Source organism: Poecile atricapillus, chromosome 5, assembly GCF_030490865.1.
Source record: "Poecile atricapillus isolate bPoeAtr1 chromosome 5, bPoeAtr1.hap1, whole genome shotgun sequence".
Classification (NCBI taxonomy): Eukaryota; Metazoa; Chordata; class Aves; order Passeriformes; family Paridae; genus Poecile; species Poecile atricapillus.
This window is the reverse complement of record NC_081253.1, coordinates 25,165,462-25,187,030: the sequence shown is the minus strand read 5'-3', so window position 1 is coordinate 25,187,030 and position 21,569 is coordinate 25,165,462. Positions and strand designations below refer to the sequence as shown.

Here is a 21,569-nt window from a genome sequence, read left to right as displayed (position 1 = left end):
CATTTGTCACTAAGACAATAGAAACTGATATTTTGTTCAAATATGTCTTCATCCTTTCTTCCTTCACCACCAAAAGCACTTCCAACAGCCTTTACTAGCACAAAGTCTCCCAAGTAACAACATAGTCCTTAAACACTTTGGAAATCCTGCTGTGCACCACTTCTTTCAAATTTATGATTTACTCTAGAACCTATGAATGTGTATTCAAAACTGTATATTTAAAATCTATGGGGAAAGGAACATGTGCTGAGGCACAAAGCACAGCACAAGCAACTGTTCAGAATAATCCACAGCCATTATTCCAAAGCATCACACACAAGGGTCAACTGATTGCATGTTCAAATGGTATCAAATTTAGGAAACAAAATATTTCAATTCACCTTAGATTTTTTTTCTCCAAATGTTTCTGCATTATTCAAAGACAACTAATCTGTGTGTCATCCAAAAATCTCCCTTAGTTCAGCTTATTCAGTCCAAGCTTTAGCTGGAGCAGAGGTTTTCAATTGAAATATATAGTACACTCAAAGCAGTATGTAATTACAATGCAAGTCACTGCAGACAGAATATCCTTCTCCAAACACTGAAATTTATCCAGATAGATAAATGCAGAGATGCTGCCTTGCCATAAAATCTAGTAAAAAAAACCCCAAAAAGACATTATCTAAATTATACAAAGTATGTGATCACACTGCTGAGCTGTTAAACTTATTTATATTTTGTACTGCTGGAAGACAATGCATGCAGTAACAAACAACTGAACTAAATAGAAATTGTTTAAAGAGCCCTTTGCAATTAACAACTGGGAAGAACACATCAATATCTAATTAATAGAAAAGGCAATTGTCGTACAAGTTCAAAGACATTTCTCTTAGCTCCACTATAAAAAACTTTGTTACAAATTTCTCAGTACTAACCAGCTAACAAAACACTAGCTACTAGAAATTTTAAGAAGCGCTATGTGATTCCAATCTGACAGTTGTTCTTCCTTCTCCTGAAAATGTTTAATTGCTTAAAATGTCAGTGCATTCAATATGACAATTAATATTCTACTGCTTAACTGGCTTTTAAAGCTTTCTTTCACAAAATTTTCTTTTTGGACACACTACATGTACAAAACCATTTTAAAATACGATGCACTATGCCTCTGCCAGAAGTACTACATAAGTACTAACACTGTTAGCCAATGAATGAAAGGGGGGAGAGTTATGGTTCCACTAGCATTCAAATGCCACACACCAGGTTACAAAAGTATGGGAAGAGAACATGGGAGCAGCAGCCTGCAAGAGAGAAAAGGAATGGTGGCCCAAGACATTCATAAACATACAAAGCAACAGCAGAGGCCTTGCCAGACTCAACACACACTTTTCACAAGTAAATTTTTTAATTGATTGCATAATCAGCAGCAGAGCTGATGTTGTTCAAAGACTTAAAATGATGGATCAATGTACTCCAGCGGAATCTGTACTATGCCCCTAGATGTGCAAGATGACAGAAGCTTGCCACACAATTCAGCGCTGCTCATCACTCAGTACTACGCCATTACCAAGCCCAGGTCCCACTGCGTGCTGCCCAGCAACAGCTGCAGACCCACCCATGGCACCCCGTGCTGCCCACACCCCGGACAGCGAGGGAAGGACAGAATTCCTCTGCAGACAAGGTGACAATGAAAAGAGAGACAATGCCCCAGGGGCAGGACTCATCTTAACCCAAGCACAGCTCCATGGTATGGAAGACTCACAGCCCTGCACACTGCATTTGTGGCTGATCGTTTCCACTTACAATATATTTTATTATTACAAAAACTCTCAAATTTATTATTTCAAGCATGCTCAAAAACTGCCTGGAATTTGCAATGCATTCCACTCTACACCTACAGACTTCTATAAAGTACAGGTGACAAGGTTTAATAAATCTGTTGTTTGTGAAGAGAAAATAATAAATTATATATATATATATATATTTAAGAAGTTCCTTATGTGCTCCAATACTTTGCCAACTTTTAGACGAGATTGCCAAAATGAAGGAATCTCAGCTTGGATAAGCAGTTGTTTGCCACTCTGACAGAGCCTCTCAGACTTTGTGTTAGACTTCATTAAAGAAATGGTCTTGTCTGCAATATGCTCATCCAACCAACTGTCCCGTAACTACTTTTCCTGGCAAGACAGCAGCTGGAAACAGGGGAATTAATGGGAAAAAGTTAACAGGAATAAGGAATATATTTTGCACATTTGCAAGTTCTCTGGAAAACATGATTTAAAAGGATTTAGCAATGGTAACAGACCAGTCAAAGAGATAACAGCTTCTACAGCTACTAGTTTATATCATAAAGACCATCTAATCTTTTAGCCTTTAGCTGTATAGAAGAGCTGAATACAGGTATGTGATGCAAGGGATTTATAAAATTAGTAAGATAAATACAAGTATAACACATGCAATTCTGAATGTCACACTAAAATGTGTAGGTGTAAGCCTGTATGTAAATGTAATCAGACAGAATGAGGAAAGAAATGGAAAATGGCTGCAGGTTAGAGTGAAGTGAGTGATCTGACTCTAACCCATTTCGCTTCTCCAAATGCTCAGAGCTGATGACATTAACACGTGTTTTCTCAGAACAAACATTTAGACAAAGCTTGCTTATCAAAAAAGAATCAACACTGAAAAAGCTCACACTGGGCACATCCAAACAGGAAAGTAAAATAACCCATTTTAACAAGTGACTGTAGCCAGTCCCTTGCCCAGATTAACATACCCTTTTCCAAACCATAAATCAGGAATTGCCTAGTAATTGCACATTAAACAGAATAATGGAGGTAGAGGGGCAGGCAGAAACTGCAAAACAAGCTCTTGCAGTTGTAAGATTATGATGCAGAGATGGAAAACACTGAAATCACTATAAAACCACTGCTCCCTAGTCCAGCTAAACCAGTGATGCTGTTACTATTTCCATAATGCAGTAATGGTTTGGGGTTTTTGCTCATGGCTCTTGGCTGTTGTTTTCACTTTTTCTCTCACTTTTTGGAGAAACGAATTTGGGGAAAAGTGCCTCTGCCTAATACAAGAACTAAGAGACAAAGAAAGGATCTGCTTTCATCCCTAAACAGTAAGGATATTCCATTCACTAGCCTCTTCACACAAGGCCAAGTACTGGATCTTGTTCCTAATTTCCCAGAGAAAATACAGTAAATTGTTAGGTCAGATGAGAAAAGTAACATCCATTTCCAACAGTTAGGGACAACAAGTAGCAGCACATAAAGACCATAGAGGGCCAAAAGATGCTTTGGTTTTTCTTGGGACATAACAGTCTAGGAATTATCTTTACAAATGTCTGCACTTACAGAACAATGTACTAGAAAGAAGCAACTCCTCAGTTTTAACAGATAGTTCAATTTTCTCTGCATCAGATTCAGTCAATAATGTGTCTTCCATTAACTGGATGAAACTATTTTCTACTACTTGAAACTCTACTCCAGAAAAATTAAACAGGCAGCTAAGATAGTGTTTATAATGTGTTCACAGTACAAGTCTGGGTTTGTTTTCTTTTTTCCTTTCCTAAGAGTAAGGAACATACTGAGGAAAAAGCCAAGTACTAGAAGTCCCAATAACACCCACTGTTTATAATGCAATCAAATGTTAACACAAGACAAAAATACTTCAAATGCTGTTTGTTATTCTTCTTCAGTTCTATCCTATATGACTTGAAGATATTTAAACTATGTTTATATTTTCAGCTATCCTCCACAGAGTGGCTAGTGTTACTAAGTAGACAGCCAACAGCAAAAGGAATGGCTGGAAGTATTTACTCGTGTGCTTTAAGCAATTGGGAGAATTTCAAAATTTCACTTTTGAACTAATAAGCCAGAAGAAACCACTCTTCACCTGAATATCTGACAGCTACACCACATGTTTTTATCTGTATAGGGATACAGGAGTACATGTAGGCCTAAATGGTGTGCCATGCTTCACCTACCATGAAGCTGGACACAGTCATCCTCAACTTTCCTCTGCGATTCTGAGGTTACCAGCCAGGTAGGTCTGCTGCAATATTTGTGCACATTAACTTTCAAGCTCAGTTCTACTACCACAATATGGTTAATTAAAGCAGAAAAGCAGGCAGTCCACAAACACCTGATGGCAAATATTTATAATGATAAAGAGCATTCTGAACCTTTTGACATAACTCTCCCAGTGCCTGCCGACAGGAATGTACAAGTTTGGAATTTTCAAACAGTTGTTGATCAATTAAGTATCATAGCACAAGAACAGGCTTTTCAGTCCACCCACAGTCTCTATTTCCAGGCTTTGTACCACTTTTCAGACCTCCAAACTGTAGAATTATTCATCTCTTCATTAGTTTTAATGAAGAAAAGCTGAAGTTCCAACTGCTGCAATTATCAGGTTTTCCTCCCTTATATATGACCAATCATCAAGTTTTTTTAAACTTTGAAGCAGCACAGCTAATCAGCATAGCTATGAAGCCCTTTCTGCTGCAGCATAATACTTCTTCACATCTTTTTTTTTTTTTTTTTTTTTTTTTTTTTTTTTTGTCCAAGGAGGTGAAAAACAAGTCTTCTACAATACTTTTGACTTCATGAAATACAGCTTCTTGGTTGCCAAACTACATTTGGATGAAGCAGTATATAGTTGTTTTTTTTAAAAAAAAATGCCTACACACCTGTCCTAAAACCTAATTCTAAAACCTCCTTTAAGAGACAGACTGGCAGGGCAGGATGAGAGGCAATGCCAGCAGGCACCTTCTTCTGGGTGAACAGACAGAACTTCCAAGCAAACTGGATACAAGAGTAACAGTCAGAGCAGGAAGGTACATGAAGTAGCATAGGACAGCTCTTACTACATGTTCTATCACAATTTCCAAGTCTAAGTTATTATAGAAATCATTCACATATTCCCTGCCTTCCAAGAAACAAATGAAATTTCCTTGAACAGAGGACAGTGGCAAAAATTAGATTGTGAAATGGCAACAAAATCTCCAAAACCTGTGAGCTACTACAGCAAAAGTAGCACACTCAAAGGAGTGAATTATTTTCTCAAGAACATTTATTGTCCAGTTCTAGTGCATTATTGCTTAGCAACACAATTTGGAACTGAAGTTCTTCCTGTAGCGTGGTTGCAAGCAAAGAACAGGACTCAACTCCTGATGTACCTCAGCAGCACGACCACTTCATAAATGCTACCAGCAACACCCTCCCCTACACAGAACCGCTGCCTCTCACCACTTCTGGCAAAAACAGAGCCCACCAAAGGAATTAATTTGGAAAACTGTTCCAGGTAAAAACAATTAAGTTTTATGCTTGTGTCAAATTAGTTTAAATGCAGAACTCCTCCTGTACAGTTCAGAGGGCAAGAGCAGCAGGACTGGGTGGGGACAGACAAAACCGTATCTTCGAAAGCAAATGCACGCTTAGGTTGGCTCGAGGCTGCCACCAAACCACAGCTAAGGCAAAACTAAGCTTAAGAAACATTCACTGTCTCTGAGTGCCTCTTCTGGAAGAGGAGCCTTCAGCTACTGGAGTAAAAGCCCCTTTTCCAGAGACAAAGGAAACCTAAGAGGCTATGTAAGCACAGCCGTACACAACTGCTGCCACCTTCACTTTTGCATGAGAAGACAAGGACAGCATTCTAAAATGGTTATAGGGAAACAGGAATGTGAATCACTTATGTAAAATGTAAAGAGACCACATATATAGCTACAAGTCCTTTGCTGTATCTCAGGCTAGCTTTGTGGGGGCTGGATGGAAAAGGGAAGGTTTTTGAGGAAGGGATTCTAAACACAAAAATGTTGTATATTTGTAGGCTTTCATCTTCACCAAAACAAACAAACAACAACAATAACAACAACAAAAAAAAAAAAACAAACAAAAAAAAACCCTAAAAAAACCCCCACCAAACCTTATAGAGAGAAAAAAAAAACCCAATCATTCCTGAAGCACACTTCATGTTTTATTTCTTAGATTAACTACTACTCTTCTCCAAATGAATTTGCTTTTCCAGGTTGTGCTAATACATAAGACTCAATAGTATTTCTAGCTGTGAAGATGTTACTTAAATAGCCATTAACTGAATGCTGCTGCTATACAGAAGAACAAAATAGAAGCTGCTATCTAAAAGGAGAAATTGTAATTCTTTACTCCTTTATTCAACAGTTACTATAACCAGTTTGCAGGGAGGAGGCACAGAAATAAGAACTACATTTCTATACAAGGATTACAAATAAAGCCACTGGGTACTTTTAGCTTCATACAAGATCTGGTAACTTGAAAACTAAATACACCACACATGGTGATCAAAGCTCCTTACATAATACATTTCATGTCTACCTTCAGCAGTTTAGCTCCACTATCACAAAGGGATAGCAAAACGTCTTAAGACACCTAATTCCTGTTGCTGCATTGTTTGTCCATCTCACTTCCATCATTCTACACTGACCCACAGGAACTTCTTGATCATACACATTTTTGCCTTGAGGCTTTGACTGCTACAGGGAGATATTAGATATAAAGGAAAGTTTTGGAAAAACCTTCCTTAAAGGCTGAACATAAAATGATGCAAGAAACATGTCATCTAAGAAAAACTTTCAAAAGTGTTAATATAAAATGCATTAGCACCATATGAAAGACTCCTCAGATTTTAAACACATAAAACATTAAGATCAGGAAAATCTCAGTACTCTGAAATTCAGTTCTTTGATTTCTTATCAGCCAGTAATCTTTGTGTAGTCCCAGGAAGGCAAAGCAATCATAACTTGAAAGTGCCACTGGGTCAAGCTTAACCTAGCAGCTTAAGCTTAGGACCTCAGTCAACAGCAAATGAGAACATTTCTTCAGCACAAGAAGAGCAAGTTTTCATCTTCTCTAATAGAAGTTCTTCCAAGAAAATGATTAGCAACTTGATTACATTAACCTGATTGCATGATCTACTGTGGTGTATTTTATTATACTCTTGAGAATTACACCTAAAAGTCAAAAATGCATTGGAAAAGGTGGACTTTAAAAAAAAAACAAAAACCCAACTAATTACTATAGCCTGCTAAATAATCACATAGGAGTAGAACTCGAGTTCATCGAAAAGTTAGCTCTTACTTTGTTTGAAAATGCAAAGAAGACACAAAATAGCTTCATTAGGAAGAAAGTAACCAAAAAAACCCACCCTGTGGACTGTAAACTATCTAGTTTTAATTAGAAAGAAATCACACACCACATGAAGAAATGTATCTTTGCAAAAACAATGGTATAAGGCTATGTACAATTTGAATGCTATTCTAGGAAATCACAATGCACGTCTGTAGTTGGCTAGCTGTTCATGCATTTTTCTCTTGCATTTTGACTATTGCTAGTCTTCAACTCAATTTTCAACAAAAAGCAACAGAAAAAGCATCCACAAATGAAGTCTTCAACCAAGGTAAAAACTAAACCAAGTTAATTTTTAGGTCTGCACAGGAGAAACTGTATCACTGCTTTCTGCTGTTACTTTATCACCTAAGGTAAAGTAACCTGTAGTGACACAGTTGCACCCACAGTTCTCAGCCTGATCTTCCTCCACAAACCCAGACTTTTGATAGCCAGCAAGATCTGTCCTCCCCTGTGAACTCAGTCCACCACCTACTGTACCAGTCGTTCTGGAGACACATTGCTTCCTTCTCCACAGCAGCCCCTGTCCTCAAAGGCAATTCTAAACCTACTCTAAACACCATTTTTAACATCTCCTTTGCTCCTCACACTGCTGCTTTCACAAGGGTCCAAAATGGTTCAAAACAACAGATAAATTCCCATGATGCTTAAGATTCAGGCATCATGTATTCTCAAATCTGAGTGATTTGCAAAGCTTATCTTCAGATAATGCAGGAAAATCCTGAAAGCTGGAAACCCTTCAGACCTGAAGAAAATATTGTTGATATTCCTTCTTCCAAATAGCCATTTCAGTTATATGAATAGACAGGTATACCACTAGAAAATAAGAGTTTGAGCATGCACTAAACCCCAACAGAAAGCAAACTAGACAATCAAAGATGTACAGGGAAAAGCATCATCCACTATTGAACAGCAAAAGTGAATTTAAGGAATCATCTGGCATCCTTTTGTGGATAGTTTTGCTCCACACACCTGAACATGGAATAGCTTTTATAATTTCAGAACGCAAAATGTGCTGAAACAAAACCCCAAAAATGTTAGCATGTTTTCAAAATGTTTTTCTTATTTCTGCTTCTCAAGCCTTTGACTTCTGGATTACCTGGCATCTCTCATAACAGGGGAGGAATCTTCAAAACCAAGGATGCTGTTAAATGCCTCTGAAGTGTCTAGAGTAAAAAAGCAAGGACTGGACTACCAGCACTACAACAATGAGAGAACAGCTCTTAATAGCTTCATCTGATTTCAAAGAAAAAAAAGGCTCAAAATCCCAAAAGAACTTCTACATGTGAAGCCATTATTGAACGAAATCAGTAAAAGGTAAAAGTAAAAAAAAACAAACAAACAAAACTTCTTGTATAAGTTGTCAGCACAGCAAACATAATCTCATTCTAGAAAGTTCAGAGTATTTTAAATAATACTTTTTTTCAACTAGACTACTTACTCCTAGATATCATTTCTTACCACATTTTCCCAACTGCATATTTTTATTTAAGGATTCTTCTGTAATTTTTTTTTTCTGCTAATTAGCTGATCTTTAACCATGTAGTGACAGGATTATATCTTGACCCTTAAATGTGTAATTGTAGACAATTTTTTTTTAAACTGAAGTTCTTGAACTTCATTCCATCTTTGAAAAGAGAGGAAAACTAAAATCCCTCAAGACTTGAGCCTTTGAATTACTCTAACTCAATTTTACTACTAACTCCATTGTCACAGAATAAGAGAACAAGAAAGCATTAATACTGAACAGAATTATAGAATCATTTAGGTTGGAAAAGACCTTCAAGATAACAGAATCCAAGCATTAACCCGGCACTGCCAAGTCCTCCACTAAACCATGTCTGTAAGTGCCACATCTACACATGTTTTAAATTCCTTCAGGGATGGTGACCCAACCTCTTCCTTGGCAGCGTGTTCCAATGCTTGACCACCTTTTTGGTGAAGAATTTTTTTCTAATATCCAATCTCAATTTTCCCTGGTGCAACGTGAGGCTATTTCTGCTTGTCCTATCACTTGTTACCTAGGAGAAGACACTGAGCCACCTTACTACAACCTCCTTTCACAAAGGCATAGAGAGAGAAGACGTCTCCCCTGAGCCTCCTCTTCATGGTTAAACATCCTCCGTGAAAGTTGTAAACAATTTATGAATACAGTCAGTGCTCTGGTACTTTACAGAAAATACTGCTGAAGTCTCAAAAAGATGAAGGCATATTATCTTATTTCTACACCTTTTCAGAAGATATTTACTGTACTAGAGGTACATAAAGGTCCATATGTCTCTATCCCTATGGCCTTTCACACACATCAGCCTCTCCACCCTGCAAGGAAGGAACTAACTCACACTGACTTGGCACTTTCAATAGAAGTCTGCTATGCTTCAGCCACAAAGCTGTCTCCTGAGCTGAAGTATGAAGCCAGTGTCCTTCCCTGCCTTTTCAAGTTAAACTAGAGCATACTTTCTGTTAAACTCCACATTGCATACTTCAAGAAGTTGGTACATGTCTGCCAGGTTCTATGTGTGCATTTTCAAAGGCAATTTACAATGTATTTTCCTCAAACAGATCAACTATGACCTAAATTAAATACCTGCACAGAAGAATTGAGTTGGGTTTTTTTTAATACTTGCAGGAGGTATTCGCTTTCACAATAGCAGTGGAATTAGGCATCTCACTAGTATATCATACCAGTTACAAATGGAGGGTGCCAAGACACAAATCCCAAATTGTTTGCAACTGCTGAAAATATAAGAGATTTCTACCAGTGTTTCAAAACTTTAAACAAGCTTTAACTTTCTGGAGAGAAGAGTCATAGGATTTAGAAGAACAGAACCTGGTACAGGAGTTGTATACCAGTCTAAAATAAGGAAAGTTTACCATACTGAAGCATTTTCCCAAAACTGTACACAGACCACCATCAGTTCATTAAGTCAGAACACAGTCACTTCTGAAAAGAAATTAAAAACCAATACAAAACTTCTCCTTCACCACAGGTAAATCACACTAGGTGTTTAATTCCTTGTACTAAAAGAATCTTTGGAGCCCCAACTGTAAAATGGAACAAAACCCCTTTCTTCAATTCATATGCAATCTAAATAGGACACATGATATAGTAGTATCATAAATAGTTTGGGCTGCAAAGGACCTTTAAAGGTGATCTAGGTCAATCCTGCTGCCACAGGCAAGAACATCTTCAGCTACATCAGGTTTCCCAGAAAGCCATTCAACTTGACCTTGAATGTTCCCAAGGAGGGGGCATCTGCAACATCTCTGAATGCCCTGCTCTCGTGTTTTAACACCCTCATTGTAAAAACTTTCTTCCTTCTCATCTAGTCTGAATTTGCCTTCTTTCAAGTTTAAAACCATCACCTCTTGTCCTATTGTAACAGGCCTTGCAAAAAGGTTTGTCCCTACCTTTCTCATAGGCCCCTTTAAAGTACCGAAAGGTTGCAATGAATGTCCCCAAAGCTGCCTTTTCTCCAAGCTGAACAAGTTCAATTCTCTCAGCTTCCAAAACTTCCAAAAAATAATTAAAGCACTATGTGGAAGTATTTAAGAGCTCAGCTTACTTTATATAGCAGGACAACCCACCAAATTATCTTACCACCACAAGGCTACAGCATTTTAGAACGCATATTACTCCCTTGGTAAGCATTAACATGTGTGTGCTTAAAATCACTTAAGCATCAACACGTGTATACAGAATTCCAAGTACTTGTTACATCAATGAAAATCACTAAGAAGGAGTAACTCTTCCTCCAGGTTATGCTTACACAAAGAGATATTAAGCTTCTTTTTATCAGGAAATTTGAATCTTCATTCAGTTCATTGTGGCCAGATGCACTTAGAATGACCTCCCTCCCTCTCATTGTGCAAGGAACATAAACCAGACAGCTTCACTTGTCAGATCACCAATTAGCTACAGTACTTAGTGCCCAGATGACAAAACGCATTTTCAGGTCAAGAGAAAGTATCCTGGCTGTACAGCTGAACACTCCCCAAAAACTAAGTGACTCAGAAGGTCCCAAACCTGCGTTGCTCTGTGGTTTTAATATTCTCAAAAGCCAAAATACAAATCAGATAGTGGGATCAAAAGGAAATCAAACTAGAAAAGCACAAGTTTCAGATTTAGGTGTTTCTGACATAAAGAGAATGTTAACTCTAAATATCTCCCATGTAGCATTTAAATAGAAAATCTTATTCCAAAACTATCAAGAATTTTACTAGATTCACAGATCTACTGTCATGGTTATTTAACTTCTTTTAAATTTGAAACAAGTAATGGAATACTTATCACAATTGGAAAAAAATCTGGTGGTTACAGATGTTCAGAGAAAGAGTTCACAGTTCAGAATGTTCAAACACAAACATTACACTGGAACAAACTAAAAATGTGGAGTCCATCTGGTAGGAACCTTCATGCCCACACTACTGTTAAAGTAGATAGATCTGAAATAAGTAACCCTTGCAAGATGTGCCAATATATCTATTTTAAGAAAAATAACATTACACAGCACCAAATTTGTAAAAGCTCATAAATTCTTCTAGGATAAACAGGAGGTAAATTCATGCATATAGGAACCATGTTATGGCTCTAGACTAAAAAACTGAATTTTCTTTAATAACCTAAGCAACATTTGACCAGGTGTCTGTTCTTAAAGCTATGAACTTATCTTGAAGCAAAGAATGCTTCCAGTAGCAGAAGCACGAGTGTAATTGCACACCCCGGAATGTAATACCACACTTAAAAAATGGTTATTTTAATGATTACGCTAATGAGTCCTGAACTTCCAACCCATGTGCATACAGTTTCATAATTACACAGCTTGAAATCCTCATCAGCAAATCCAAATGCTCCTGAAATCCAAATCATTTTATAATCTTGAATAATGCATGGCACCTCTGCAGCAAGAAATTAAAACAAATTTCATAAAAATGCAAAGCTTCATAATCTGTATTCTAAAAGACAGTGCATTACTGAAATAGAGTGTTGCTTAGTAAGTACTAACGATGGTGATTTTTTGCCCCCTCCCCTGGTATTTACAGCTCAGACCCCATGTCAGAAATAAACAGACCAACTCCTATCAAAATACCTTTTTTTTATACATTTATATTTATATGGTGGCTCACAGCATACACTACTACACAAGAGTGAAATCAGACATCTGTTTCCTAAACAAGCACTGGCTCAAAATTGCATGAAACTTTTTCTTCCTGAAAAGTGTGAAAACATTTTTTTAAAAATAGGCTGCAGCTTGACTGGTTTGCATATTATTTTGTCAATAGCAAAAACACAACTCCATCTTAGGTCATTGAAGGGCCAGCAAATCAAGGTCTACAGTGTCTCTGTAAGAATGACCCCCGCCCCAATGCCTTCTTTTGTTTGATTGATTTTGAACTATTGGTAAACCCTAGACAGACTCAGTGTAAATTCTTAGCAAGCATCAGTGTTGCCCTTTTGAACAAGTCCAAAAGCCTTGTCAAGATGACAAGAAAAGCCTTTATTACAATCAATGAAAAATCATAAAATGGTTTTGGTTGGAATGGACCATACAGATCATCCAGTTCCACCCCTCTGTCACAGGCAGGGACACTGTCCACCAGATCAGGATGTGCACAGAGCCCCATCCAGCCTCAGCCTTGAACACTTCCAGGAATGGGGCATCCACAGCTTCTCTGCGCCAATGCCTCACCACCCTCACACTGAAGAATTTGCTCCTAGTAGCTCTTCTGTCTCCTCTTTTACTTTAGAAGCCTTCCCCCTTGTCCTGTCACTATCTGCCCACATAAAAAGTCTCTCTCTCCCTCATTTTTATGACCTTTTAAGCACTGGAAGGCTGCAGTGAGGTCTCCTTGGAGCCTTCTCAAGGCTGAACAATCCCAACTCACTTACCCTGTGTTCATAAAATAGGTTCTCCTTCCCTCAAATCAACTTTGTGGCCCTCCTCTGGACCCTCTCCAACAGGTTCACTTATTTCTAGTGCTGAGGAATCCTGACCTGAACTCAGTATTCCAGATGGTGCCACGTGAGAACAGAACAGAGAGGGAGAAACACCTCCCCCAGCTTGCTGGCAATGCTTCCTTTGATGCAGCCCAAAAGGATTGAGATCCTGTTTTTTCTTGGATTTTCTTGTGTCCCACATTTCCATAGTTTAAGGTGTTAACAAGGATAATGATATTATTTAAAAAAAAACCCTTTCTAACACTTCCCTTCCTTGTGGACATATGATCTATCGCTAACCAGAAGAGCTTCTACTGGGATTCCCTTGACAGAACAGAAATGGAATGGAGCTTTTATTCACAACTCTGCTGCGTCTTTATAACTTCATCACTAAGAACTAGACATGAATATTTAAATAAACAAATACTGTCAGCAATAACAATTTCATATCCTAATAACTCTGATTATTGGAAATAGCAGCTGAAACTTATTACAAAGAATTTACACAAGGAAGAAATAGAGTACTCTAAATTTAACAAATATGTTAATACTGTATTATGCTTTTGGAGGTTGTAAACATGCTATTCAGAATAGAAGTTAAATCCATTTTAATTTTTACAATTTAGGGTTGAAAGAAGAATGCATTATGAGTTATCCTTTTGCTAATAGAATTTTAAGATTTCTGTAAGGCATCTGTAGTATCTCATTACTGAAATCACAAATACAAAACTAGAGGCGGTGAGGAAGAGTCACCAACAGCTACATATACTCTGGCAGAGATATTAACCACAACTTCAAAATTATAATAAGGGAAAAAAAATCCCAAAGTAAAAAACACATTAAAACCAAATCAAAGAACAGCAGCCCTTACATATGAGTTTTGCCAAATTTCCACAACTTCATTTCCCTCATCTTGATCACATCAGGCTTTTTGATCTACTAATCCCTTGGTTTACCTCGTTAGCAGCGAGGAGCTAAACATCAAAATTGGCTGCCTCTGGACACCTGTTTTTCTAAAAAGGCTTTCAAATTTACAGAAGCATAACCAAGACTCTGCCAGAAGCACTAAGTGTCAGAAGTCTGAAGCGTGTATTTGCTGCAGCCAGTTCAACAGTCAGCAAAAGCACATGCTTTAGAGCAACAATGGGCCATGGTATTAACCAACAATTAAATGCCATAAAACTTTGTGTCAAAGCCCTAGTCCAGAGCAATATTAACGACCTTACAAGGAAGAAAAGCTGCAATTTTTCCTTCTTAGATTCTTCTTTTTGATACAGATTTTACAAAAGACACAGAGCATGCAAGTTATAACATACCATTTTGAACTATCCTGTGTCCATTGCACACTTCCAGTGTTACCTCCACATTACCTGAAACTAACATCATCAAACTGCTTTCTGTGCTACCAGACACCTCTCTCACATTCTTGTAAAAAAGGGATTTTTTTAAACTTCTCCAAGGGAAACTTGCCCAATATGCAGTATTTTGTAGAGGAGTCTACATACAAAAAAACCAAAACTGCTACATAAGCTTCAATAGGTAAAAAATTCTCAGCTCTAATGAAGTCTCACATCTCTTCCTGTTTTTCCCAAACAAGTACAATATACTATTGTACAACAAACTGAAGAATAAAAAAAACAACTCTATTCTACACCCCAGTTATCAAAAAGTTACAAAACACTAGAGAGCTCAGTTACACAGAAGTCTAGAGTTTGAACAGCATTTCTCTAACTTAAGTATGCATTACTTGCATAGATCATATATTTGAGAATCAAGCCACATGACAAAAAAAGCTGTAAAGTATGACATTTACAGGCTCTGCTGACATGCTGCTGGGAGGTAACAAACCAGCACTGAGGCCTCTGCTACCAACATCCAGGGGAAGCTTTTAAAGCAGCAATGCTGGAATTCCATGTGAGGAGAAACTGCCTCAGAATACCCCAGCCTTTTGATTTAAACCACTGAGACATTTCTATCCACTAGCCTCCTCATTCTCACTTAATTTTGCCATTTTTCATCTTGATGTAGAAGTTTTCCTTATCACCCCATAGTTTTCAATCAGAGCTTCTATACTTACCTAAGGGTTACTGTGGCTCTGATTTACTTCTCTGTTTCACAAGGAATTTGATGGTTGGATAGAATAGAAACCAATCAAAGGTCGAATTAGCTCATTATAATTTAAATACACATTGCACATTAGAGTACGCCATCACTTTCAGAGTCAGAGCAAACCCAGGTCAAAAAATAATTGCTCTACAGTGCTAAACGCAGACAGCCATCACTCCCAGTGACTAAACCTGCCTGCAAACAACAGAAAAGTTCCAGCTCCACTCACAGAAAACACACCTGTCATGTTGTATAATATCATCAGTCTTTAAGTTCACATCTGCTTCATTTTTACTACTTTGTTGAAAACAATTCTCCAAACCAGCCACATCCTTGCAAAACCATGAGTGAAACTAAAGCTACCTGCAAAGGCTTCTGTCTAAAGTAGGGCTTCAAAGAGTTACTCAGCATCTGTGACAAGCACTTCAGCCAGACCTTGAGCTTCTCATCAGGAGCATGCATAGGCCCAATAGCCATTTTGAACAGCCTGCAGCTGATTTCCCTAGCATCCAGGAGACATGTTTTCTCAATATTGCATTTCTGCTGGTACTGAGCTGAGAAGAAAGAATACATCGATTTTCCTATTTAATATTTCATTAAATGCTTAGCTAAAATAGGTATCTGAGCTACACTTAATTCAAACCATTTACTTGATATCATCATTAGAAACACTTAAATGACAGTTGCAGTCACTACAAATGTTGAAAGTGTCACTATTTCAGCATTTCATTGACGTTGCTTTGTGTCCTTCAAAAGCTTTCGCTGCTGTTAAAAACCCCTACTCATCTATATTTAACAAAGAAGATACCCAAGAAAAAAATAATTTCTAAGATCATATTGCTGTCCTGCTATTTCAGTGTCAGCACAATGCCCATCACAATGACTTACTTTTTTTATTCTTTCCACTCCTAAAAAACACACCATGCCACAAAACACCCCTCACTGTTAGCAGCCAAGCTGCCAACAAAGAAGTCTCTGGAGAGCTTAAACCCACATCACTTCCTAGGACGACATGCCTAATCTTTTGCCATCAGCACTGATCAGAAAAATGTATCTTTACAAAAATATTCAGCAGCTTTGTTGGCTCAACTGTAGCTACTGCAATACTTGCAAACACAGTCTTATGAAACAACACCCAAGACATCCACAAAAACCAAAAAGTACCAAGCAACAAGAAAAAGACACAAAAGCAAAGAGATAAAAAAAACTACAAAACAAAATCAAAACAACCCAAAGAAATACCCAGCACCCTGACGGTAGACCACCATCTCCTACTTCAGAAGGGCTCTGTTGAAAAAGCACACCTGTAAACATGTTTGGCTTGTATCTAATCCTGTCAAACTATGAACATACGCATGTACATAAAGTTTGATAGAAAGTATATTTTCCCCATACACTTCTACATTTATTCAGAAAGCAGAACTGTTCTGGTCTAGGAAGCTTGTTGTCCTGTAAGCAAAGCAAGTTTTAACATGGGCCCTCATTACATCCTCTTAGCCTCCTCAGGTGTTTGTGAGTATATGAAAACACAGTTCCATATAAAATCAGCAGGAAGTCTAAATGGGTTTTAACATTAAGTTTATACATTTAAGACATGTGCCAAGCATAGGGATCCATGTACACAGTGCTATGAAGGGAAAAATTTTGTACTCCATCTTTTACACAGCGAAGACATTTTCTCAGCACATTTTCTTGCTCAAGTTTTTTCAAGTGGGAGATTTGTTAAGAACAGTATACAAAGAGGAGACCATTTATAACATCAACATTAAAATCACACAATTTAAATAACATGTTCTTATTCTATTAACAAAATTTGGGGATTTTAATTAATTCATCATTCAGATTATCAGGACATGACCCAATTGCTGGATAGCTTACTGAAAACAAGCTATTTTAAAGTTAATTCCACAAAACTATGTCAACTTGCTTTGACATCCAATTCAGGCCACAGATTATTGCTGAGGCAACAGCAGCAAGAGGGACTCTCAGCCAGCAGAATTTCCAAAGCATTTTCACATGACACATTACCAAGCACATGTAATACTAATTTAGATCTGTTTTACAGGCAATTAAAAAATGCCACTCTGTCCAGCATGCAAAGCTGTGCAGTTGACAGCTCTTAATATCATCCACTGAACAGCCTATTTGTTGAACTTTGATTAATTTGGAGTTCAAGAGGAAGCCAGGAAGTTCACGTAAGCAGAGCTCAAAACCACAGCCACTCCCAGTGATGGGCATTATGCATTCCAGTGCCATTACTTCAGGGTTGGAACTTCACCGTTTATTCCATTTTTTAGTTCCCTCTTATTTGTTCACTAACCCACCACAGCACTTGCTGCTTACCCCATGAGTAGTTTCACCTCCTTAACAGTCTATTGTTAAGGACTGTCAAAAGCTTTTGAAATTCTAAATGAATTATATCTGATAGCACTCTCAATGGTTTGTTGTCACAGTGAAAGAATTCAATAGATTAGCAAAGACATTTTCCTCTGAAGAAACTGTGCTAATTTACTGCTATCAAAGTATGATCTAGAGAAGATTATCTCTTCAAAAAGCACCAGCATTTCCTCTGCCACTGATGAAGAGCTTGATGGTCAGCAGTGCCAAACACACCTTTGGTTAAAGGCACTGAGGTTAAGTGCAAGTTTATTTTTATAGAGAGTGATTGATTTAATGTGAAACTGTCACTGGCTTGGATGCACAGCAAAGGAGGACAAGGGAGCAACAAATCTGTGGCTTATTCGTTTACCACACATACAGATAATCATAACTAAAGACAAGCAAAGCACAGATAAATATACCAAAAATTCCTTTATCTATTGAGGGACTTGAAATACCAAATAAAATAGCAGGCCAATCTGACCTGAATATCTCCTCCCCTTTTTCTCAAAGCTTAAAGAGCCCCTAATAGAGATTCTCAGTGTGAAATAATGCTGGTGAAGGCTCAAAGACTAACAGGCCACAGTAAAGCTATCAAAACTATTTGTAAGCCTTTTATAAGGCTGGTTCTTTGATATCAGAGCACATCAAACTTTGTAAGCAGGTAGTATGGATAGCTCCTTACACATGCTATGGCCCAATTCCACTCTCAAATGAAAGAATTCATCAACCTCTCAGACCAGCAGATTCCCTACAACATTCTCCCTTTACTTTAATCAAAAAATTTTTTCACTGCAGCTGCTCTGTTCAGCAAGTCTCTTATTTGTGTTTCACCCAGCCACTCTGAAGAAGACAAGATAATAGTGATACATCCCATGTAATTGAGACATCAGAGGAAGAGAAATTGAGGAGTTTGCTGTATTTCTAAACCACACCAGACCACTTCAAAGAGTAAGATTCCTGTTTCCCAGCAAGTTTTCCCCAAGGCAGCCTCAGAGCCTCACTTAGCACTGTTATAACTGAGAAAGCTTAGACCCACAGCTGTGACCTAGAAGCTTATTCAGCTACACATACTCAACCAGTGACAGCCACCAACAAGGTACAGCAAAGGCTCTGATCACAAGTTAAAAACTGCATGGCATATTAAATATTCTGCACATTGATGCTCACATTTCCCTAAGTGTTTCTCTATCAGTACTTTAAATAGAAAAAATCCTGGGTAAACATACTAATTTTCATTAACTAATGAGACCAGCAAAACATTTCTCTTTAATATCTCATTTTATGGCATTTTATGCTTATGGTCTTATCCTTTATACACAGCCGTTCAATTTCAGAACTCAGTCTTTTTGTCTCCAAACACTCCTGGAAAAAAAAAAAGTCTTAAGGTGTCTTAAGTATACTTTCAGTAAATATGGACAAGCAAGAAACACAAATATATAAAAAGAATCTATAACAGAGTTCCACTGTTTTTAGAAATTCCCACACAAACCAGCCTAAAATGACACTGAAGGACACCCTAAACAATTTTCTAAGTTACATAGCAGCATCCCATTAATCATAAGCAAAATATTCTGCTTTGTATTAAGTCATTGAAGAATCAACACAGCATACAAAACTAGCAATTCTGTTTGCAACATACTGAATTTTTTTTTAGGTCATCAAGCATATGGCACTTTAAATAGACAAAGCAATTTGTCTAAAAGCACAGGCATATCCCACATTTTGATCTTTGGTTTAAAGCCATTAAATATTTTTTCCTCTGATTTTATGAAGAAAAGAAGATAAAATCAAAGTTTTATAAATAATACCCCTCCCCCTCTATGCTGAATAAGTCACCAATGAGTTTCCCAAAAGTAAATTTTTCTGACAATTTAAAATTAGAAGAGATTTCTCTGCAGTTACTACCTCTCTACCACGTAAGGAAATTTGTCTTATTTTAGTTGAAATTTAGAGACTCGTATTTTTTAAAATGAATAAGCGGCCTGGTTAGACTTTCAGTAGCAAATCACAGGAACTCCCAAAATTTAACAGTTGAAGTAATCATCACAGGATTTGTCTATTTTGTCACACTCAACCATGACATTTGAATGATTCTCAAAATTTTAATTCCATGCAAAGAGATTATGGAAGATATTTTAAGTGGCATAAAAAAGAAAAAAATGTCTTGTAAAACTTACATTCTTTCACCATGCTATTTCAATATAGAAATAAAAAGAAACACAGAACTGCTTGAAAAGGTTAAGTCCTAAGTGAACTACTAGGCTTCTCTTCTCATGCTTGGGTCATGCTTCCCACTCTTTCATTCCACTCCAGAAGGGGAGAGTTGCAGTAGTTATGGGCAGATGTTTTTAAGAATATTTAACACCCATTTCTCCTGCCAGATGTCCATGAAATGAGAAAGCAGCATTTGTTATTTGAAAAGACACATAATATTTTCATACAAGCTCTACCTTATCTTTGTCTTCCACAACATCTGCCAGCACATCATCTGGGTCCAGGATTCCTCCATCTGTATACTCCAGGTGGTGAATATTTACCCAGGAAGCTGGATCCTGTAAGAGATACAAGACTTCTTAACCTACCCATGATTTTAGTGCTGTCAGACAAAGCAGTTTTGTGTCCCACTTGTTTTCCACCTACTTCCCTCTATAGTCACGAGGTAGGAGATTGGAGCCACTACGCAAAATTAAAACTGAGAGCAAATGAAAACTACAGATGAAAAACAAGCAATACCTATAGAACACTACACCAAAAAATCTTTAAAACATACTTTTTTTTTTACTGATATTGATTCATATTTCCTTATCAATCTTTATCTAATTTGAATAGTGAATTTAAAATAATTTTTAAAAATTTATTTTGTTTTACAATACTTTATAGATGGACTATTTTTGTTATTATCAGAACAAACATATAAATAAATATACAGATAGACATGTACCACTTCTGACACATTGTGGGGAGGTGCATCTGTATTTTTTTAGATAGATAAAACACATCCATCATTTCTTTCTCTGAAGAGGCAGATAATCGTATTGTGGCAAAGATCCCCTAACAAATAAGTAAATCCCAGTTTGCTTTCACAAATAAATACTTTCAAATTCCAATGCAATACTGTGTACCATATTAACAGGGATCATATTAATTCTTCAAAATGAATGCTTTCCTCATACATTATTAACTCCTCCACTTCAATAACCAAGAGTTCAGCCATCATTCCACTGACCCTGATGCCAAAAGGCTCAGTGTACTGCTCAACAGCAAATTCTCCCTGACAGGAAATACAAAATTAGAGAGCAGAGACACAGTCTGCAGCCACTGCCGCCAGACGATACCAGCTACCTGTGTACACAACTTCCAAGTGGTATTTATGGCTGAACTTCCTTAGTTAAGATTTATCCTGCTAGGGCAAATTACTGTGGTTTAATGAGCACACGGCAGCTCCGTGAGTCCCAGAGACAAGTTTGAGTGGTATCATCACTGATGAACGTTGCATCTCTTACAGCACAACGAAGAAAAAAACATGCGTAGCTAGGAGCATATTTGAGTCTTCCATCAAATATTGTGGAGAATGGCCAGAATATGCTAAAATTGAGGGCCAAGGAAGGGGCACACACAGTTTTGAGAAATGTTTCAGAAATGGAAAAAAAAAGATATGACCACTGATGGCCTGCAACTGAGAGTTAAGTGTAACTAGATACAGTTGCATGACAACCACACAACCATCTAAAAGAATATCTATTTGTAAAATGCCCATTTAATCTCTAATTTATCTCTTACTACAGTTATTTCATTTTGCAATGAAATCATCCATTTGTGAAGCAGCAAATGCTTGTTCATTCTAGGTGTCGTATGTTCAAAATTACAAAACTTAGGAATATCAATTAATATGCTTTTTTTTCTGTAAAGTGACAAAGTGTGGATAACTATTGCAGCTCAAATTTCTAATCTTTAAGCTCAGAGCTTAGGTATTTTTACTAGAATCATAAAATTCTAAG

At 37.4% G+C, this 21,569-nt stretch overlaps 1 protein-coding gene across 5 annotated transcripts in view; it reads right to left on the bottom strand.

Moving 5' to 3' along the window:
• The window catches only part of PARD3B (par-3 family cell polarity regulator beta), a 393,890-nt gene that overhangs the window by 348,272 nt on the left and 24,049 nt on the right, over positions 1 to 21,569 (bottom strand). For all 5 annotated transcript variants that reach the window (XM_058839501.1, XM_058839502.1, XM_058839498.1 and 2 more), the window contains exon 2: positions 20,022 to 20,123. In XM_058839501.1, coding sequence (XP_058695484.1) covers positions 20,022 to 20,123 — 102 coding nt within the window. The remainder of the gene's footprint in view (positions 1 to 20,021; positions 20,124 to 21,569) is intronic.